The sequence below is a fragment of the Agelaius tricolor genome, unplaced genomic scaffold, assembly GCF_023055355.1.
Source record: "Agelaius tricolor isolate 1412-34295 unplaced genomic scaffold, bAgeTri1.0.p SCAF_6, whole genome shotgun sequence".
Lineage (NCBI taxonomy): Eukaryota > Metazoa > Chordata > Aves > Passeriformes > Icteridae > Agelaius > Agelaius tricolor.
This window is the reverse complement of record NW_027269266.1, coordinates 46,398,804-46,421,689: the sequence shown is the minus strand read 5'-3', so window position 1 is coordinate 46,421,689 and position 22,886 is coordinate 46,398,804. Positions and strand designations below refer to the sequence as shown.

General features: G+C 39.7%; 1 protein-coding gene across 2 annotated transcripts; it reads left to right on the top strand.

The window, feature by feature from the left end:
- Positions 1 to 3,580: 3,580 nt before the first annotated feature.
- MLH1 (mutL homolog 1) lies at positions 3,581 to 21,356 on the top strand. 2 transcript variants are annotated; one of them, XM_071429665.1, is made up of 19 exons: positions 3,581 to 3,790; positions 5,056 to 5,146; positions 5,275 to 5,373; positions 6,434 to 6,507; positions 7,582 to 7,654; positions 7,926 to 8,017; positions 9,414 to 9,456; positions 10,095 to 10,183; positions 12,449 to 12,561; positions 13,124 to 13,217; positions 13,738 to 13,891; positions 14,593 to 14,945; positions 15,716 to 15,864; positions 17,277 to 17,385; positions 18,239 to 18,302; positions 18,848 to 19,012; positions 19,913 to 20,005; positions 20,301 to 20,414; positions 20,955 to 21,356. In XM_071429665.1, exons 1-19 carry the CDS (start codon positions 3,684 to 3,686, stop codon positions 21,120 to 21,122), a joined length of 2,244 nt encoding a protein of 747 aa, XP_071285766.1. In that variant the 5' UTR covers positions 3,581 to 3,683; the 3' UTR covers positions 21,123 to 21,356. The 2 variants fall into 2 exon arrangements, with proteins under 2 accessions (XP_071285766.1, XP_071285767.1); XM_071429666.1 differs by lacking the exons at positions 3,581 to 3,790; positions 5,056 to 5,146; positions 5,275 to 5,373; ... (3 more) ...; positions 9,414 to 9,456; positions 13,124 to 13,217.
- The last annotated feature ends 1,530 nt before the right edge of the window (positions 21,357 to 22,886 follow it).

The following is a 22,886-nucleotide window of genomic DNA, read 5'->3' as shown; positions in this document are numbered from 1 at the left end:
GACGCTTGTGGCTGTCCAAGGCCACTGAAAAGAGATTTCTCCTCTAAGTTCAGATCCTGGAGCAGAGTCAGATTCATCAGATCTGAAGTTCAGTGCTTCCACACTGCTGGTGCTTCCCAGGTCAGTACACAGTCAAGGTGAGTGTCCAGTAGGTCACCCTCTCTTTGTCCCTATTAACCCTTTGCCCCCTGCCCCACTCACCCTAACAGCTCCTGAATCTTTTCCTGCAAGTCAAAACAAAATGCACCATGCAGCCTGGAGGTTCAGGAAGCCACAGGCAGGGAGGTGGTGGGGCAGGACTGCTGTCTTCCACCAGGTATTTCTGCCAAGGTCAAAAACTGGGGAACCTGAAGTCAGCCTCAAAAGGGGCTTTTGTGGAGATCTGTCATGCTTGGGCACACTGCAGGCACCTGTACATATGGACAGGAATTAGACAGAGTGAAACTTGGTAGCAACCATCCCAGGCAGTGCTGAGGACAAAATGCCCTTGGAAGGCAAAGCATCTTATAGCAAGGTACCACCAGTCCAGGTTTCACATGCTTAGTCCTTAACACTCACAGAAGTGGTTCTGCCTCTTGCTCTACATGTTCCCCAGAGGGACTGTATCTTCTTCATGACCTTGGCCAGGATCATCCTGTTTAAAGCGACAGCTGTGAAGGGATATTTCTCAGGATAGGCTTTTTCTTTTTCCCTTCTGCAAAGTGAAAACTGCTTTGTTTATTGCTGTCAGCATTTTAAAATTAATGTACAATTCCAAAAATGAAGACAGGTGGATATGAAGAGGATGAGAGGAAGCTGAAGCTATATTACACTAGATTAAGAGATGCCAGTGGTAGAGCATATTCAAGTCGAATGATGTCCATTTCTTGGTGCTGCAGCTACCAAGACATAGCAAGACAAAAAACCTGAATACACTCAGGTGTTTTACACAGCAACACACTTGCTACATCACCCTGACAAGGCATTGCAGTGACACTGCCATCCTGGAGAAGCTTCTGCTTCTCTGAAGCCCCATTTACAGCTTGCCTGAAAGCAGCAGTGGCTGCTGTGATGAGGGAAATGCAGAGAAGAGCTGTTTTGCACCAGGACACGCTGGACTGCTACCATCCCAGTACCATCTCTTATTTGAGATAGAAAAATAAAGGAGGACACAATAGTACAGATAATCTTACATCCCTTTTGATACTGGGAGCCTTAAGTGGTGAAGCCTTGAATGGGCTTCCAGTGCAAATATACTGCACCATGCAGACCCTGTCTGCAGAAAGGGTTACTTATTTTGGCTGTTTGAGCTGTTGTAGGATTTTCTTGCATGAAAGAAAATCCATTCATCATTTCTGCTGTCAAACAGAAAGGATGTTCACATGAGAACTCCTTGCTGCATTTGTAGATAAGGGAAAGGCCTCACAGGTGGTGTAATTGCTGGTATGGAGGGGGAGCTGCCAGCAGCTTCCTCCTTTACAATGAGACTGAGGCTCTTCTAGGGGGGAAGGAGTTTGTGCAGCACAACACAGGCCCAAAGCCATGCTGGGTGTGCAGCAGTTTAATTCATGTGTGTTCCACTGACTCCTTTGTTTGCAACCCTGCTGGTCAGGACCACTGTGAGACCAACAGGTTTCATTGCATTGTGGCTATGGTCTCTTCCTCTGCTGGAAGGAAGGGAAGAGCTTCCAGTCTCCCATATACTGGTCATGCTCCAACCACAAGTCCCAGAACAATGCATGAGGTTGTACAGAATCACAGAATCATTCAGAGCTGAAAAGACCTTTGAGATCATCTAATTCAGCCTTTGACTGATCACCACCTTGTCAACTAGACCATGGCACCCAGTGCCACAACCAGTAGTTTCTTGAATACCACCAGGAATGTTGACTCCACCACCTCCCTGGCAGTCCATTCCAATACTTAACCACCCTTTTTATTTGCACTGGCAGACAAAGCAAGAGCTCTGCTCAACAAATGTCTCCAAACCTCAAGAGACCCCAAAGCTTGGAAGTTGCTGCCAAGTTTTAGCTGTTGCACAAGTAAGGATCTGCTTTATATTTTTGAGTAATTACTGAGTAACAACATGTACTGCGATTGCAGAGACATATATTACAATGGATATAGGAACACCCTGGAAAGCATCCTGTGATTGGAGACATGTAGTGGCAGTCACATGGAGCTCAGCCTTGAGGGATGCCACAGTGCTCACAGCAGTTCACAGAATCACAGAGTAGGTCAGGTTGGAAGTGAGCATGCTGGGTCATTGGATCCAACCTCCCTGCTCAGGAATGGACACCCTGGAGCACATGGCACAGGATTGCATCCAGATGGTTCCGGGATATCCCCAGTGAGGGAGACTTCCACAATATCCTTTGTGAAAAACGCATATTTTATGATTAGCTTTTTGCAAATATTAAAATGAATATTATATGTGTTGTGTTAGAAAGTAATGCTGTATTAATTCTCTTAAGTAGTGTGTTAAATATAGTTTTAAGTTATGAAAAATGTTAAAATAGAAACTATACTATGTAGGTTACTTTTTTTAAAGAAAGGACTCACAGTGAGATAGCAGCCACAAGAGACCTAAATCTTTCAGAGAAAAAGAATTTATTGCCCTCTTATCAGAAGAAATTAACTTCTTCCCTTCTCGAAGGCGCTGTTAGGATTCAGAGGAAGAAGTTGACAATGACCAGACAGAATCCTGTATTTGAATAAAATTTATGCATCATGTATGAAGTGTATGAATATGCAACAGGCTATCGTTTTTAAGAATTAATCCTTTGTTAACAGGTGTCCTTTTTCGGGCTTGTGCTGCCCAGAAAAAGGTACCTGGATGTCCGTAACTCTTTGTCCCTATTGTCTCATATTGTCCTAATTCAATTTGTCCAAGTTATTATTACTCTAATTGTATCAATATTTTTATAACCATTTTATTACTATTAAACTTTTAAAAATTTAAAAACAAGTGATTAGCGTTTTTCATACCTCTGTGGGCAATCTGTTCCAGTGCTTGGTCACCCACACAGTAAAGAAGTTCTTCCACATATTCAGTTGTGCATCACTTCCTGTGCATTAGTTTCTGCCTATTGCCTTTCTCATCCTGTTGCTTGGCTCCACCAAGAGGGACCTGGCTCCATCTCCTTCGCACCCATCCTTTAGATATTAATACACATTAATACGGTCCAATCTCAGTCATTTAATCTCAAGGCTGAACAGGCTCAGCTTCTTCAGCCTGTCCTCGTAAGAGAGATGCTCAGTCAACCTTGTTGCCCTCTGCTGGACCTGCTCCAGGAGCTCCATGTGTCCTTGTACTGAGGAGCCCAGAACTGGACACAGCACTCCCGACGTGCCCTCACCAGGGCTGAGTAGAGGGGCAGGGTCACCTCCCTCGACCTGCTGGGGATATCACTGGGGTACATTGCTGGTATGTAACCCCCACTGGTTTCTAGGCCGCAGGCGCCCTGCTGGCTCAGGCACAACCCGCTGTGCCCCGGAACGCCCGGGTCGGACACACCCGGAGCCCCCTGCGGACCGCGGCCCCGGCGGGTCTGGCCCAGCCCGGCCTCCCCTCCCCTCCCCTCCCTCAGCGCGGCCTCCCTCCGCCAGGGGGCGCGCCCCTCCGCGCCGGCGAGCCCCGCCTCCCGCCCCGCTTCCCGCCCGGCCTCGGTGGGGCGAGCGCGGCTCCTGGCCTGGCGGCGCCAATGGCCGGCGTCATCCGGCGGCTGGATGAGGCCGTGGTGAACCGCATCGCCGCCGGCGAGGTCATCCAGAGGCCGGCCAACGCCATCAAGGAGATGATCGAGAACTGGTAACGCGGGGACCGCCCCTCCCGCAGCCCGGCCGCGCTGCGTGGGGCGGGGGGGCTCTGCCGGGGCTGGCACCGCGTCCCGGCCCTGCGTCCCGGTCCCGGCGGACAGCCAGGGCCGAGCGGGAGCCCGAGTGCCGAGGAGGGGCGGTGCCTCCGTCCGCCCATACGGGAGGCAGCACCGCTTGGAAAGCCGCGTTTCTGTCTGCGTTTGTGTTCCGGCTTGTTTTGTTGTTGTTTGAGAAACTTATGAATTGTCTGCTTCCGCTGCCGGGTTAACGATTCATAGAATTATTTAGATTGGAAAAGATCTCCAAGATCGTCAAGTCCAACCATTAACCCACCACTCCAAATCTACCGCTAAGCAATGTCCCTAAGCACCACATCTCTAGGTATTTAAATACCTCCAGGGTCAGCGACTCAAACACTTCCTTGGGCAGCCTTTTCTATGCTTGACCATAGATAGAGGTACATATCTGCGAAGATATGTATCCTAATATGCAATCAAAACCTCTCCTGGCACAAGTCGAGGCCATTTCCTCTTTACCCATCACTTGTTCCTTGGGAGCAGAGGCCAACCCCCACCGTGGTACAACCTCCTTTCAGGGAGGTAAGAGCAGTAAGGTCCCCCTTGAGCCTCCTTTTCTCCAGGCTAAACGCCCCCAGCTCCCTCAGCTTCTTATCAGCCTTGTGCTCCAGACCCTTCCCCAGCTCCATCATCCTTCTCTGGACATGCTCCAGCCCCTCAATGTCTCTCTTGTAGGGAGAGGCCCAAAACTGAACACTGGATTTGAGGTATGGCTTCACCAGTGCCAAGTACAGGGAGACAATCACTGCCCTGCTCCTGCTGTCCACACTATTGCTGACACAGGCCAGGATGCCACTGGCCTTTTGGCCACCTGGGCACACGCTGGCTCATGTTCAGACAGCTGTTAGAGCAGCACCCCCAGGTCCTTTTCCACATGGCAGCTTTGCAGCCACTCTTCCCTAAGCCTGTAGCACTGCATGGGGTTGTTGTCACCCAAGGGCAGGCTCTGGCACTTCATCTTGCTGACCCTCAAACCATTGGCCTCAACCCATCAATCTGGCCTGTCCAGGTCCCTCTGCAGAGCCTTCCTACCCTCCAGCAGATCAGTGCTTCTGCTCAACTTGGTGTCATCCGCAAACTGAATAAGGCTACGCTCAATCCCCTCTTCCAGGTCATGAATAAAGATATTAAACAGAACTCTGGGATTGAAATTGCTTTCTTGGTCTCTTGGTTTCTGCAGTTTGGATGCTAAGTCTACGAGTATCCAGGTAGTAGTTAAAGAAGGTGGTCTGAAATTCATCCAGGTTCAAGATAACGGCTGTGGTATCAGAGTAAGTAAACAAAGTTGGCAGGTGTATACTGCTGTTTGATACTACCCTTTAAAAATTATTTCAATTTGTAAGTGTTTCTGATCTTGAAAAAACTCAGAAAGTGACTATTGCTTGTCCCTTTCACATAGAAAGAAGATCTTGACATCGTATGTGAGAGATTTACTACGAGTAAACTGCAAAAATTTGAAGACTTGGCTAGCATTTCTACATATGGTTTTAGGGGTGAGGTAAGCTCTTCATCAAGGTTTTGAAACTATTCATTGCTGTTATTCTGTTTAGGGGGTTCTACATAGTATCACATTCCTAATACTCTTTACAGAAGCTTCTGTTTCCTGAGAGAGTCTGCTATGTGAATATAGTTCAAAATACATTTCAGTGTCTTCAAGATTAGGTGGATTCTTTTTGCTTTCTGGAATAAGATTTTTTTTTAAATTGAAAAAAAGCCTGTCTTCTCAAATGATGGTTCATGAACCTACAGGTAAAAGACAGTGGAGGATTTGAGTGGGAGGTGAATCTTTGATGTCAGACATTTGTCTGAATACTACACTTAAAACTAAATGTGCAAAATGTACAGTGGTCTTCCTTTGTTTTTGTTGTTAGACAAGGTTGGTATCTCTGATCCCTCAGATATACTGGTTCCTCATACTCTCACAGACTGTATCTAAACTCTGGAAGAACAGTCAAGGATGAGTTTAGCTTTTCCCTCTGGATGAACAAGATATATATCTCAGATACATAGATGCTCACATGCTCCAGAGAGTAGACTGCTTGGGTCCTCTTCTCACACACTTTCAACATAATCATCTCCATAGTCAGTGGTTTCTGATCCTGAGGCTGGTTTCATCTGTGTAGACATATCCATTGAGTTTTCCAGGAAAGCCACTGTCACCTAACATTGTAATATTACATACAGTCAATAGAAGAACTTGGGCAGGAGTGAGAGAGTAGCAGCTAAAATCTTCCAGGTGCTTTCTAGTTAACATGAAAAAGAAAAAGGCACAACTGTAATAATTTTGCAAATTTCTTTTAGTATGGTTAACCAGTTGCATCATCAGAGATAACAAAATATTAGGGAAGCCAGAACAATCTCCTGGATAAAATGACTGGAAGTTTAGTATTATAGATACTAAAATTGGTTTAAGCTCTACTGATATGCAATTTCATTGTAAGGATTTTTATTTATTACTTGCTAGTGGTATATTGAAATTTAGTGATGGTGTTTAAAATGTGGACATGCCTCATCATTGTGCAGAGCAAGGTTTACAAAGATGCTTTCTCTTTTCCTAGGCCTTGGCTAGCATCAGTCATGTTGCCCATGTTACAGTAACAACTAAAACAGCTGATGCAAAGTGTGCATTCAGGTATGCTGCCTATTACCCTGGTGACTTCTGCTGCATGCAATAACAAACAGATGTATCAAATTCAGAGCTCCTGTTATGGAGGAGGGCTTGGTAAGGGCAGGTATTAAAAAGACTTGGAATGTGAGAAAATGTATTTTTTTCAAATTGTAAAGGTAAGCTTTAGCTTAATAACGTATTTTAAAATTGGTGGAGGTGGGGTGGGGTGGCAGAAAATCTTGAAAGAACTTTTATTTCCGGAGCTAATGTAGGTTAAACATTTGTCTTTTTCTCCATTTCAGAATAAAAAGTTGCATTTATATTACAGGCGTCATGTCTAGCAAATTTCACAAGTCTCAGCACATGAACTTACAGCTTAGTTTGTTATCATATCTTTATGATGATAGGTGCTTTATCCTATCCAAAAAGAGTTTTGGATATTCTTTTGAAAACTTAATCTAAATTACAACCTTTTCCATTAATTTCTTAACTACCTGTAAGAAAAGGGATTGGAAAAAAGAGATGTTCCAAATCTTGGTTTTTCAAAAGATTGTGTGACTGTGGTCTTTCTTGCATTAAACATTCAGGGTATATTAGAGGGAAAGAAAAAAGTCTATCCTTTGAATTTATGCATCTCTATAACTTTGTTAGCTGAAAGACCTACATGGGTCACAAATCTCTTATGCTTAAAATCCTGTTAGTGTCAAAGAAAACAGATCTTTGACAAAAGTCAAGCATAATTGGAGTGTAAAATCTTGTGGAATAATTATTAGGCTGTGTCTAGCTATTAAAGAAAGAAAAAAATGCAGTAATCCTGCCTTTGGAGGAAAAGTCTCAGTAATACAATTTCAAAATGCATATGCCATGATCTGCCTCCTTTCCTTTGCTATTATTGCCTTTCCCCCACTTCCCCTCTGGCTCTTACAATAAATGAAGACAGCTTTACTCTAGCAGAAAGGTGGAGGAAGCTAATTCTCAGTGTCTCCAAATTCTTTGCTGGGAGGAGTGTGACAATGATGGGATTTCTTTTGTGTTCATCTGTCCATGTCTGCCCTTCTGTAAATCTTGATGACTGACAACTTTTTATTTTCTTCCTAGAGCTACTTACAGTGATGGAAAAATCAAAGCCCCTCCGAAGCCATGTGCTGGAAACCAAGGAACTCAGATCACAGTAGGTTTTTGTGCCTGTTCCCTCTTGTTCCTTTTCTGTTCCCCTTGCACCAATTACATTGTGAGGTACATAACAGTATCATCTTTGAAGCTGCAGTTTGTTAGGTGAACCTAGGGAGTTAAGGAATACACTGAAAGTTGATTTTTCATAAACCAAATTATTCTAGGAAAATTTATATATAAAATCATAATTAACAGGATGGATTTCAATTAATTCTGTAGTAAGAGAGATTTTTAAAAATTGTCTTTAATTGTGAACTTTTTCTCTGTAGGTTGAAGATCTTTTTTACAATGTAAATACAAGAAGGAAGGCTTTAAAAAATCCAAATGAAGAATATGCAAAAATACTAGAAGTTGTTAGCAGGTAAACTAAAATAGGGGACTCTCAATTTTATATACTGCCATGGGGAGTACTGGGGTTCTTCAGAGAGACTGGCAGTTGTTTGTTTGGTGTAATTTTGTTGTTGGTGGTGGTCATTTTGTTACGGTTTTTTTGCACTATTTATTAGTGTGCAGTGTCAGATAACAGCCTGTCCAATTTGATGTGAAAAATCCAGATAGGAAGTAGTGTATTCTGTCTATAGCCATTAATTATTTGTAAGAATTCCAGCAAAGAAATGGTGATGGACTTGAATGAGTGAACTTTAAAAGTACCTGGGCTGAATAGAATTAATGTAAAAACTGCACAGGAGCATTGAGATTTGGCTGAATACAGAAAAGCTGAATGGCAACTTCACACCCCCAAAAAGGAATAATATCATTTTAGCTATTGGATGTTCCCTTCCTGGGCCCCTTGGTTGCTCTTTTGCCACTGCTGTAGTCTTCCATAGCGTGCAGAGGTCTTGCAAGCAGGATCTGCACAATTTAAGCAAAAGAACTGCTTTATGCTTTCAGAAGACACAAAAGGTAGCAGAGAGAAGCAAGACTGTATACCAAGGTTTAGCCTATTCCCTAAATGAACTATTCAAGAGTCTCTACTGGCTCAGGCAGACTTCAGCCAGGAGATGGAGGGTCAGATCCTGATGTTCTGTCAAACAGGGTGATGTGAAGTCTTGCTGAGTTACAGTCCTCCAGCTCATTGGTTGTTCTTTTTCATTAGGACTTTTCTATTACTTAATTTTCGGGTTTTTTTTCCCTCTTGGGGTTTTTTTTTTCCCTTCTTTGGGGGTTTTTCTTCCCCTCTATAAATTTTATATATAAATTTTTGAGTCCACAGTCACAGCAGTCTAATCTTAGTCTGCATTTTCTTGCAGACTTCTTTCTCATCTTGCAAGGTTCTATGGTGTGTTTTTTCTCACAGTGCAGTAATTTCCCTAGAATTTTGAGCCAAGATTACACAGCTGTAGTGTATCAGATCTCAGCTGTGGGATCACAGATAGCTGAACTGTCTGGGTAGGGGAAGTTAGAAGGGTGGGCCAGCCATTATTCAGATGCTTTTCCATAGTAGTTGAGACTTGATTCTGTTATACTGAGGATGTTTTGATGGGTTTTTTAAGTTAAAACATGTACAGTGAAACTGAAAAAATAGGTCTGTGGAAGCTGATCCTTGAATTTCCTGTGGTTACAGACAAGTTCTAAATAGGACACACTTTTTTTTTTTAAGCTGTTCAGTCTGCAAAAGCTCAGCTTGGCTCAAATTGCACTACTGTCTAACAGGAAGTGAAATTGCTTGCCCCCATTATTAGCTGCTTTTCAACAATCAAAGGAAACAATTACCTTTTGTTCCACATACTGCAGACTTACTTTTATCTGTTTTTCAGGTATGCCATCCATAACTCAGGCATCAGCTTTTCAGTTAAAAAGGTGTGTAGATAAAATTTTTGTAACTTCACTGCATGCCTGTGTATATATATACATAATGTGTATATCTGAAATGCCAGAAAATTTGCACTGTGTTTTTTGCAACAGGATCAGCACAGAGAGCCTTCCTTTATAATGAAATGTTGAAGGGTATGTTGGTGCAGTTTGGATAGAAAGCACATCAGTTAGAAGTAAACAAGACAAAAATATATTTGTCAGGAGTTTGGAGGATTCTGTGTGGTCAGTGGTGTATTTGGTTTCGCTTTATGTGTTGTTTCAGCTTCTCTGGAGAGCCTGGTTACTAAGTGCTGTATGAAAGAGGCTGGGGTAGATTATCATTGTTCTGTGCCATTCTTGGTAATTGTTTACTGAACTGAGTTCAGTAAATAAAGTGTTCCTCACTTTCCAGGGTGGAGTTACTAGCCTCAGTGGGTCTGATGTGCTCTAGCTGATCTTGTAAACATGGGCCATTTACCATCCATTGCTTTTTTGAGCATAAATAAGTAAATAATACAAGACAATTTAATGATGTTATGTCGTTCCCTGTAGTTGTTTTAGAAATGTTATTGTTTAATTTAAAGTATTTCTAAAACTTCCTGCAGGAAGGTGAATTGATTGATACTCATTTCTGCTCTCTTTAGCAAGGTGACACTGTGTCAGATGTTAGAACCTTATCCAATGCCTCAACAGTGGACAACATCAGGGCCATCTTTGGAAATGCTGTTAGCAGGTACACTGATGTCAAATTTCCTTTTGATGTGAGGCTTTCCAGTGAATCACCCTTCCTTTTCTCTTTAAAGACCATGGGTTTATGATAACCTTTCTTCCTTCCTTCATGGTTAATGTCAGAGAAGAGGGAGTGCTGTAATCCTTCTCTTCAGAATGTGTCTTTTTTATTGTGCACCAAAGGGAAGGGGAAAGTTACAAAGTTATTCCTTTAATGCACTGAAAAGGAGCCATCTGCTTGTAACTTTCTGTGCTCATGTAAAAACAGCAAGCTGAACCTGTGTTCTCTACAAGTTCCTGGCCTCTTCCTGTACCATGAAAATCTTACCTGTTCTTACTATATGCTACCTGATAAATTTTGAAGCTACTCATTTTTTTTTTTCTGAAATATTATGGTTTCTTATTTTGACAAAAGCTACATTAGTTGAAGCTGTGTAAATCAGATAGAAAAATAAAAAAACCCAAAGGATCATCTTTTGAAGATGTATCTGCCATTTTAGGAAAAATTCTCTTTATGAGACTTTCAGCTGTGAAGAATCCATTGTATGTATTTGTCCCATGAACAGCTGGGTGTCACTGATTCTGTTCTGTCACTGACTGAAGTCAAGATTCACATTTAATGAATGTAACTTCTAATTCATGAAAACAGTTTAGGAAGCACAGCAAAATAAAAAAGGCTGCGAAGTAATGAGGTTTGTAGCGTTACATGTATTTCTTTGATGTGCATTTATTTTTTTCTACTATGGATAGTAGCTCATTTGATAATGATAGTAGGTTGATATGGATAGTAGCTCATTTTTCCTTTTTATGGTTCAGGACAAATTGTCAATTTCAAAGTAAATGTTTTGATAATTTCTTTTCAAACAATAAAAGTTTTTATTACCCAGTTCAAGATGGTGTTAAAAACTGAACACAAATAAAAATGACACTTGGTATATATATATTGAGGTTAAATTGGAAATAAGTAGCCCTTAAGTCTGTTCTGTGTTAACTTTAGAAGTTGGCATAATGCCTTCCTAGAGAGCTGTGCTCACAAAGTGCTGAAGTGGATTTTCCTTGACTAATGAATTATTAAAATTATTAAAACTGTTACGAAAACAGTTAACATTAGGATCTATGTGCATGAGCAAGAGAGTTTTTACATTTTAATGACTTCTTAACAGACCACCAAGACATATTAGACTGATAATAGTGGACAAAGTAGTCCAAAAAAAAAAGCGTTTGTTCTTCCTTGGCTGCAGACAATTTTGAAGTGTTCTTGTCAATCACTGTCAATGACTTAAACAATGAAATGTATATTGGAATTATCAATAGATTATAATGCTTTGGACATTGTGATATGTTACAGTATTAAAAAGATAATGGAGGTAATTTTACAGATTCCAACCACACAACATTACCAGTTTACACTTAAGAAGATGAAATTATGCAGTTTAGGTTAAATAATTACCATGTCCCTCAAATAATTCGAATGTTTTCATTAACTGTGACAGAAGATGTATCAGTATATGGAGTAGTGAGACTTGAGTAATAGGCCCTAAGCCAAAGTTGACCTTTAGATGAACCTTCCAACCATATGTTATATGATATTTGTCTCTGCTCATTAGCAAAATATGCATGATCATTAGAAAAATATGTAGTGTGATAAGAACATATTTATCTTTCCATATTTAGAGGATGGACAACGCCGTGAAATCAGACATATGACATTGTTTGGAGGTATATGGTGAAAGCCAACTCCCTTGGCTCCTCCTTGAGCCCTGGCCAGGCTTTGGGTGGAATCCAAGAGGAGAATGAAAACAGATGTTTCTGCATTAGAATTATGTGAGCTTTTTTATTCAACAATATAAAAGCTGGACCCTTTCCCAGCAAAGGTGGAGTCTTCACCTGTGTGTGGTGAAGACACCCTGTGAAGACACACTGTGTAGGATTTCCCAGTTACCAGGAGTGATTCTCCAGTCCTTTTCTGTGGCCAGGGCTCCTTAGTTGATATGTGTATCTGGATGATGGTAAAGTGTTAGGGTAACTGGTGTGTATCTTCTTAATCTTCTATAGTAATGATTAGGTGCATTACTTATATTATCCTTTTGTAAGTCTTTGCTGTTTTGAACTGTAGTTAATTACGCTCATCCCTTAAAGTTGGTGCCTGTATCATTTGTGCTGACCCTGCCAACTGGCAAAACAGAATATCATTGCTTGTGAGTACTGTTCAAAATTTAAATCAACAGAAGAATTAATTTTTTGTTTGTGTTTCTGTCAAACTTAATAGGGAACTCATAGAAGTGGGCTGTGAAGATGCAAATCTGGCCTTTAAAATGAAAGGTTACATCACGAATGCAAACTACTCTGTGAAGAAATGTATATTTTTACTCTTCATAAACCGTAAGTTTAAAAAAAAGGCAGCATTTTGTACAGTCATATGTTGCTTACATAATCAGAAGAACAAAACTTTATGAAGACCTACAAAGTGCATAAGCATTCTTAAAAACATTTTTAAGAATAAATATTACAGTTAATTGTAAATCTTAAAGTGTTTTTCAATTTTTAATGTGCATCACACTTGGTGTTGTATTTAGTGGAAAACAGCTAAAACTGGACCTAAAGAAACTTTGGTCTATCGAGGTTATGGCTGTGTCCTGCCAGCTTACACAGATTGATCTCTTTTCTGTAGCAACACTGGCATGGGTTGACTGTATGAAATAATGAAAGGTAGCGTGGTTATTTCAGTATTTGTGGGAAAAAATTCCTCTAAGTGTAAAACATGTTGAGAAAAACACTGTCTATTCCTGGGTTTATATGAAGAATAAATAGGTCCTGGGGGAAAATGGGTATAACAGATTCCCTTTGAAGGCACAAAGAGTGAAGATGCTTGTCAGAAGGAGGAGCTGGGCACTGTGCAGGGTGTTGTGGCTCTTTGGAAACAGCGCTGTGTTCTGTGTTTCAGATCGGTTGGTAGAGTCAGCCGCTATGCGCAAAGCCATAGAAACTGTGTACGCTGCTTATTTGCCAAAAAGCACGCACCCATTCCTATACTTAAGGTAAAGTAATAGGAAGAAGTAGCTTTTTAATACTTCCTGTAGGATAGAACTAGGGTGAGTAGGTTTAGAAGGACATTTCTGTTCCTCATGATAGTGTTAAGCATTGCACTGAGGTAATTAATCTCCAGGCAGGAGATAATTAAATAACATTAAGAAAATCCTAAGAAGACAGGCCTTATTTTTAGCAGTAGTGAGTATCTGTAATTTCAGCTGAAGTCTTTTCCTATTAATTCATGAGACACTGCAAGTAAAAGATATTTCTAAAAGTGGGTTTTTGTAGTTGTACAATGGAGAGGTTGATTTAAGCTTACCAATGTAAGCTCATTTTGGTGAGTGATTTTGGATTATGTTTTAATTCTCTAAACAAGTCTGACCGTAATACAACTTCAGCAGGTTTCATGATCATTTTGACTTATTTGTATGGAATAACATCCCCAAGCCTGACAAATGTGAACCAATTTTTGATTTCTCTACCATCCATGGGATATTTTAGATTAACTTCTTTTAAAATATTTTGCAGCCTGGAAATAGCCCCTCAGAATGTAGATGTGAATGTGCATCCTACAAAACACGAGGTCCATTTTCTTCATGAAGACAGTATTCTGGAGCGTGTGCAACAACATGTAGAGAGCAAGTTATTGGGCTCTAATTCCTCAAGGATGTACTTCACTCAGGTGAGAATATCTTTAGAGTGATGGCAGTTCTGCATTATTTTAATGATCAGGGATAATTTACTCTGTTCAATAGTAAAATCTTTGCAGATATGGCACTTATCAGTATTGTACTGGTACCTTTAGATTTTTGCTCTTGTTTCAAGTTACTTTAATATACCAGTGTTAACAATATGGCAAAAGAGAGGAAAAAAAGTATGAGAACATTTTAAGTACATTTCTGTCAAATACCTGATTAGTTGTCTTAATTTTATATTAGCCTTCACATGTGGTAATTTTTTTTTTTTATTCTGTCCTGGTTTATGTGAAGAAGATGTGATTGAAGAAACTGTTTTGTGTATTTGGTAACATTTTGGATTTAATCTTACCAGAAAAAAAAGTCAGGAAGATACTCTACTCTCTCTTTAAGTGAAGCATAGCATAAGAATTACTGTAATTTTTATACAAACTAATTTCCTTGTGATTTTTTTTACCTTAAAGATTTTTTGAGTCAGGAATGGTATCTATTGATTTTAACTGCCAAGATGACGACATTCACTCCATGTGGATAGCAAGTGCAAAGCTGGTGGCCTTTTAAGCAGTTGACACTGTGTTGCTGGGGGTTTCAAATTTGCCTCTGAGCAGTAAGATACTATGAGAAGTGTGACTAATCTTTCTGATTCTTTTTTTCTTCTTGTTCAATCTCTTCTCATGTCTGAATGAAGACATTGCTTCCAGGGGCTGACTGCTCTTCCAATGAGGTTGTAAAATCAGCAGCAAACTCTTCAGTGGTCACCAAGGGAAGCAGTGATAAAGTTTATGCACATCAGATGGTCCGCACTGATTCCCGAGAGCAGAAATTGGATGCTTTTCTTCAGCCAGTGAACAACCCCCTGAGTGCAGGCACCACTGAAGTGACAGCAGAGGTTAATGCAGCACCTCCAGAGGGTGCAGGCAGACCCCAGGATGCTGAAATGGAAGAAGTCAGTGACGTGGTTGAAATGGTTGATGTTCAGGAGGATGCAGTGCAGCCTGGGGGGCCGAGCGAGAGTGGACACTTGTCTCCTGTGCCTTCTCGGTAAGCCCCACCTTTCCTGAACTGGAGCAAGGCTACCTATTTATTTCATGGCATAGCCCTGAAACTATGGATTTTTCTGATCTCTTTGGGCTTCTGCTTTTCCAGGAGGGAAAAATTATCAAGAATAACTTCATGACGTTTTATTGAGAAATTAAACCTAATCTGGACTGTGAATTACGTAACTTGTGATAAATTTTGTGACTGGAATAGTGTTTCTATGCATACTGAAAGGCAGGAAGCAGTGTAAATAATGGCATTAGTTTAGGAAGATCATACTGGTCTGTCTCTTTCTGGAAGCCTCCCTTTTGTGAGGGATAGAAACTATATCACTGAATTTGACAGGCATTTCCCTAGCAAAGGCTAAAGTGCTATAAATTTTTTATAGCTGCTGCAGAAGCTGTTACAAGAGGCCAAAATCTTCTGAGGGAATCTGATTCTCTCTTCCCAGTATTACAGAAAAAGGGGTATGGAAAAGAAAATTGTTAGAAATAGGAACATTTTTGATGTGTTCTTTAGAGCCAAATTTGCTTGGTGCTTAAGCAACAGCTGCCTAACATAATTGGTATTAGTGTCACGAATTCTCTTAAAATTCTGAATTATCCTTTCCTAACAAATTATTCCTCAGAAGCAAAATAAAACTGTCTTTCTGGGAAACTGTCTGCATTTCCTGTGTTAGCATACAGCATGTGAATTGAGCATCTCATCTGTTGCTGTGTTTGGCTTAAGTGATAGAAGAATTGAATGTAATTCCTTTTGTTTTGGTATTGTAGGAAAAGACCACGGGAAGACATGGATGTAGAATTGGAGAAAGATGACACCAGAAAGGACATGACTGCTGCCTGCACCCCTAGAAGAAGAATTATCAACTTGACCAGTGTGTTGACTCTCCAGGAGGAAATTAGTAACCAAGCACATGCAAGTAAGCATGACTTGTTTCTCAAAATTACTGTTATTCCACCACTAAATATGACTGTTCAAAGTGGGAAAAGGTATTTAAAAAGGCCCAGAAGCATATACTGTGCTGCTAAGCAAGTTTTTAACAAAAGCTTTTGCTTTTCATTTTTATTGTATCTGTCCCACTTAAATGGTGAGAGTTATGAAATACTCTCTTTTTTGTTAAGAGTTGTTTTAGACAAAGGTAAAAGGTTTGTGAATCTCTCTAGGGTGTTTTCCTCTTAACTCAATTGCCTCTGAAGGCAGCTTACACTGACTCATACCCTTATTATTCATATCTCTAAACCCCTTACATTCCAGGGGTTTTGTTGGATTTATTTTGATTTTTCTGGTTGTAAGAATTGGGGATGCTCCACACAGACATCTGTAATAAGTAACTTTTCTATAAATTTATAGGAATCTTAAAGTTTAGAAAGCATGAACTTTTACTTTATTTATGCTTCAGTAAACATTTTGCAGAAGACTGGTAATTCTGACCCAGTCATTCCATATTTGACTGTCACTGTTTAAGTATTGAAACCAAAGAGTTGTCCCAGACCCTTAAAATAGCCAAAAATGCCTCAAAATTCACAATAAAACTTGTGAAGCTGCCTGAGGTTGTGTATCATCTTCACATCACACACAGGTAAGAAATACCTAAAAGAGACTTTGGAAAGAGAGAAATCTTTTCTCAGTCTGTTACATTCCTTTAGAAAACATAGCAGTGGCATTAGTGAAATTAGCATAGTGCTTTGTACATGCTGTGACTGCAGTGCCAAACATCTGTAATAAAGCTTCTCCCAAGGATGGCAACTAGTGAATTTTTTTTTTGTGGAATGTCTAAAATGAACTCTTTTATGAAATCTGACTTCTTGTACTTTTCCCAATCTTCTCACTCATACATATATTTTTTTTAAGTTATTTTGTTAGAGAAATAAAAAGAAATTATGAAAAAAAATTATGGACCTATTCTACCACACCTCTAGAATTTAGTTTGATAATACCTAGATTGTGTTGCAAAACTGGTTTACACCTGCAGTTTTTGAAGTATGTATGTGCTTCTCACCAGTCTCCTGTGGCTGGAAATTAATTTTGGAAGGCTATTCAAACACAGGAACTTTATTTCTTTTTTCTAATTTGCATTTGTAGTTTAAATGTTAAATAACTCTTCTCCCTTACACTTTAATAGTGTGAGTATGCATAAAAATTATTAATATTTTGAAACTTGTGAATAATTGGTCATACCAGGATATAAGAAGCAGAGGTGTAAGAGTGACTGAACAGTAATCTGAGACTTTCATGCTAAAAAGACACAAACCACTCAACTACATAAATGAGGGCAGGGTTGCAACTATGAAATTACATTCTTTTTTTTTTCCTACCTCTCTGTTGTTTCAGAACTCCAGGAGATGCTACATGAGCACTCATTTGTTGGCTGTGTCAGTCCTCAGTGGGCTCTGGCCCAGTACCAGACAAAACTGTACCTTCTCAATACAACAAAACTCAGGTAAAAGAGTGGTTACACCTGTTGGCAGCTGAAATAAGTACCAATTGTGAAGCTAATTAGAAGAAGGAAGGCAATGACAGGGAAAAGAACATTGTTCTCTTGTTTGCCTGTGTGAAATGTCATGAGAGTAAAGATCAAGCAGTCCATTGAGAACAGTGGAAACAAGTCTGGCACACTTGGGAGAAGTTGCAGGGAATCAGTGTCATTAAAATGCCACCTACTGTATTGTGTGCTCACAGACAGTGGGAAGGGAAAGACTTTTTCTTGCTTCATGATGATCTAGATAACCTATGATCATCATCATGATTCGCTGCAGGATCATCTACAGCACTTTGTATAAAGTAGAGGCCTCAGAAAAGTCCTGGAAAACATTGTAACCAGTTGGGTTAAAAGTATCTGTGGGACAGGATTGTAACACGAAATTGTAATTTTGCCTGTGCAGCCTTACAGGCCCAGCTGCATAAATTTTCTAACAAGTCAGAGAAAAGACTTGAGATAGATATCTCTATTAATTTCCCAGTTCCTTTGCATTTCTTACAGTGCAGTAAAGGAGTAAAGAAGTTGAAATAGAAATTTTCAGGGAATAAATTCATAGTGATTGGATACTTGAGTATGTAACCTTTCTTCACTAGTGTGGCTGATGATGTCAGAAACCAAGAAATAATTTAATTGTAAATATCTAGATAATGCAGGTGAACCCCTAAAATCTTCAATTAAAGTAAGATCTTTATTAATAGGACTAGATATGGATATCTGGTGTTTCCAGGATGATGCCTTCTTTTCCCTCTTAATTATGGTAATGTGGAGATATGGCAATCTTGTCCATATAATTAATTTTTGTGCTTCAATTTAGCCAAGAACTCTTCTACCAGATACTTATTTATGATTTTGCAAACTTTGGAGTCTTAAGGTTGTCTGTAAGTATAATTTTACATTATATCCTATAGAAATTATTTTTTAAATGTATTTACAATATGTCTGTCCTTTCAGACAAATGGATAGTTTTGGTTGCACAGTCAGGTTTGCTTTTGTCCACTACAGGAATATTGTTTTGTTTCTCATTAAGAACAGAATGTAGAAAACTTAGTAATTTTGTAGGTGCTACTGTTTAAATTGTCATCCTGCCTGCTTGTAATTAGTGTCAGTTGTAGTTTTTCACCAAGTTTTGCTGTTGCTCATTACATTGGGACAAATAATTAATTTGAATATACAGTCAGCAGAAATACAGTGTTGATTGCCAGTGTTTATCCTGTAAAATATCACAGTGCTCAGTGGGATTGTGGATGGCAGAAAAAGAAGAAAGACATTCATACCTTTTTATCCTGGTTATGATAAACAGAACTGTTAGTTCTGCAGGCCAGAAATAGTGCATTACAATTAATTAGTATGTGAAGGAAGAAATTTCAGCTTTCCAATAGAGTGTGCTGATCATTAACCAAAGTTTTGCCTTCTTCATTTTCAGGAGCCAGCTCCTTTATATGAGCTTTCAATGCTTGCTTTAGAGGATCCTGAAAGTGGCTGGACAGAAGAAGATGGCCCAAAAGAAGGGCTTGCTGAGTACATTGTGGAATTTTTGAAAAAAAAGACTGAAATGTTGAAAGATTATTTCTCTCTTGAAATTGATGAGGTGACTGCAGCTATTACTTCTGATAGTAAATGGATGGTGGACTTGGAAGCGTTATGTTTATGGTTGGATTAGATCTTATAAGTCTTTTCCAACCTAAATGATTCCATAATTTTACATTTTGGTGACAGATGACTGCAGTAGTTTGCTTGCAGTGCTTACCATCACTAAGAACTAGTTCCAGTAGGTTTTAGGTGGCATAACCCTTTCATTTAAAATGCTCAGGACTTATGCTACCTTTAAGAAGGGTGGTACACAAAATTTCTATTTAATTAGTTACCAAGTCACAGAATGGGTTGGATTGGCAGGGACCACAGTGGGTCCTTGCTCAGACAGGGTCATCCTGGAGCACATGGCATAGGATTGTGTCCAGATGGTTCTTGAATATCTCCAATGAGGAAGACTCCACAGCCTCTCTGGGCAATCCATAATTCAGTCATTGCTTCTATAACTAGAATGCGGATCTCTTAACCAACAAGGTGTGCATCTTATCCAGCTCTCAAGTCAGACAGGGCTGCAGCACCACTGTGCTCTCAATGTGTCTTTTTTTGTGTGGGTTAAGGCATCCCTTACTTTATACAAAAGTGAACAGCTTCATCAAGCCCAGGCACTTCATTTGGATATTTGCTTGGGAAGTGGTATCTGTGTAACCTGAAGCTAGAGAAGAAGGTTGAATTCAGCCACTCCCTGAGCTGAATGGCTTAATTCATGCCTTGTGAAATTAAACACCACCAATAACTTTCTTCATGCAGCGTCTGCCTGGCTGACAGGGCTTTAAAAACTTGTAAGGCTCACTGAGTTTGGTAAGAATCAGTCTTAAAATACATAAGAGCTTTGGTGCATTTACTGCAAAAAAGAACTTTTTTCTTTTTTTTTAACTGACTCAGCAGTATTGCCTTGCAGGAAGGAAATCTTACTGGGTTACCACTTCTGATAGACAACTATGTCCCACCACTGGAAGGACTGCCTATGTTTATCCTGCGCTTGGCCACAGAGGTATATTCTCTCAAGGATTTTATTAATGCACAATTACTTTTTTTACTTTAGGCAATTCCAGCCTGCCTTTTCAGTTTCTGGTGCAGCTTAAATGTACTGTTACATGTTCCAGATGCTGTTCTGTGGTTACTGATTAGTTATGTTATACTTTGCCTTAGTATTCATAACTACTGACTGACCAAGCCTCTATTTTGATTTAAAAGCCTGCATTCCTACCCTCTTTTTTCATTCTATACCTTTATTAAGTCTCTGCTACCCAGATTCTATAAAATTACTTTTTTTTTTATTTTAACAGGTAAACTGGGATGAAGAAAAGGAGTGTTTTGAAAGCCTGAGTAAAGAACTAGCCATGTTCTACTCCATCAGAAAGCAGTATATAATAGAGGAATCCAATCCAACAAACTCTCAGGTACTAGCATACCATAACTACTTCTGTGAGCAGATAACTAACAACATACTTCCGCTCTTTTAGATGTAGACTTCTAATCCCAGCTCTTTCAGGGAACTGAATCAAGTAGCAGTATGGCAAGATTCTGAAAGAATGTGGTTTAAATTTTCTGAAGTATTTTAGGTATTGAGGGAACCTTTTAGATTTGGGCATTGCAGTGTACTTAATATTATTACAAGCCTCTTTGGCCTCTGAGTTGGGAATGTATTTTTCATGCTATATTCTATTCTATTCTATGCTGTATTTCTGTAGAAGAATAAGGATGCATGTAAATTACAAGTACAACCTGATTGTGTCTAAGTATCTGCCTAATGGATTAGTTAAGCTCACCCATTCTCAAGTGACTTTACAGAGCTTAGAATTGACTGTATAGAATGAACTTTTCTAATACCAGCAGAATTTTACAATTGCTGTAGTCTTACATAGTAAAGTTTTTAAGGCATGCTCTCCTCTAGTTAAACAGAACCTCATTTTGTTTGTCCTTGTTTTCCTGTATTTCAGAGCGAAGAATCTGAATCTGGTTCAACAACATGGAAATGGACAGTGGAACATGTGCTTTACAAAGCTTTTAGGACTCATCTTTTACCTCCTAAACACTTTGCAGAAGATGGCAACATTTTGCAGCTTGCTAACCTGCCTGACCTGTATAAAGTTTTTGAAAGATGTTGAGCAAGCAGTTATTAAAGACTGTTTTTATAGATAGACACCATTCATTTTTACTTAGTAGAAGCTAAAGATGGAATCTTGATAGAGGAAAGAAAGGGGATTTAGTACCCTACTAAACTGCTAACATGTCAGTAAATCATCTATTTTCCTTCTGTTGATCAAAGTATAAAAAAATAATTTTTGCTGTGTCTAACCCCAATGAAAATCCCTAAAATAAAATCTCCACTTAAACTCTGAGTTTCCCTATTAACCAGTCTACTAACACCATACACTTCTGTTGAAGAAAATATACTGGGCTAAGTGATTGTGGAAGAAGATGGAGCTTAATTTAGTTAAAATGTGAATGCTTTAACTTCACTTGCCTCTGGAAATCAAACTAGGGTACCTGCATTCCTTTGTTTTAAGCATGAGGGTTGTTTGACAGTACCTGCAATTGGAGTGTACATGCAAAGCAGTTAAAATCATGTTACTGCATGTGTTAGTCTTGCAATATTTCAGGGCCCTTGCAGAAATAAGGGAAATCCCTTCCCTTTTAATCAAAGAGTCAGAGAATAGAAATGGGAATATCCTGTCAGATAGTAAATGAGCATGCACACATAATATTCATTGTCTCCAATTTAATGAATAGGGCTTGGGAGATGTACTTCCTTTGCATAAAAAATGCAGGAAATCTTTCTTGCATGGTATATTTTGAAGTTAAGATTGCAATAACCATCAATCAAAATATTCTTGTCATAGATACATGACATGCAGGTAATGGTATTACTTTGGTTAACAGCTTCCTTGGGCTATTTTTCCTTTTAAATCCTTGATTCAAACCTGCTTCTTGAAACAAAACTTCTTAAATCTCATTTTGAAGCCCAACAAAAAGAAAACCCAACACATTACAAAGAGCACAAAGCTGTCACAGTCATTCCAAGCAATTCAGTCCATTACCATGGGCCTTGATATGAACCTCACCTGTATTAGAATCAAAATCAAACGGCTTTTGTAAGGAAAGACTGGTGGAAAGTTCTGGAGATGTAGCTGGGAGAGGAGAATTCCTACCCAGGGAGTGCAGGACTGAATAATAGTTTTTGTGTCAACTTTGAGGTTTTACAGGTAGGTTTGAGAGGAGTGGGCAAAATTATTCCAGAATGAGTGTTTTAACTCCTTTCTATGCTATAACATGCATTTTAGATTTACAGGAGATGCAGCTTCTCATGGCAGCAACTGGAATTGTTTGGGGATGCACCAAAGGGAGTAACTTCCTTGGCAAATGACCCATGTATGAAAACATGGCATCTCAGTTAACTCACTATGCAGAGCATCCAAGCCATACACTCAGGAAGAGAGGTGCTTATTTAGGAGAGGCTTGCAAAATCTTTACCTGACATCTGCCAAACATCACTATTCATGTCTGGTGAAACAAAATACCCCCTCCCCCCAAGGATTTTCTGTCACCAGTGCATATGGTTTGTTCTGCTTTGCAGTTTCTGGATTAATTCCTTTTTCCAAGTACTGAACTGCAGGAGGAAGCAGGCTCTGAGAATAGGTTGAATTTCTTAGATATGCACAGCGATTTCATATTGCAGAATGAAGAAGATGTTCAGGTAAAGTCATGGGTTGTGCACATAGATGAAGTTCATAGATTTAATGGAACCTTTGCCCTCCTATCTCAGATGTGTTTTTCTCGCTGAATTTAATCACAGAATCCTTAGGGTTGGACTGGACATCTATAAATCATCTGGTCCAACCCTCCTGCCAAGGCAGGGTCACGTGGAGCAG

Bases quoted from the DNA above. Each gene is read 5' to 3' on its own strand.
- MLH1 (XM_071429665.1), top strand. From the start codon at position 3,684: ATGGCCGGCGTCATCCGGCGGCTGGATGAGGCCGTGGTGAACCGCATC. The intron at 8,018-9,413 runs GTAAACTAAAAT...TCTGTTTTTCAG, and splicing joins ATACTAGAAGTTGTTAGCAG to GTATGCCATCCATAACTCAG. The intron at 10,184-12,448 runs GTACACTGATGT...CAAACTTAATAG, and splicing joins TTTGGAAATGCTGTTAGCAG to GGAACTCATAGAAGTGGGCT.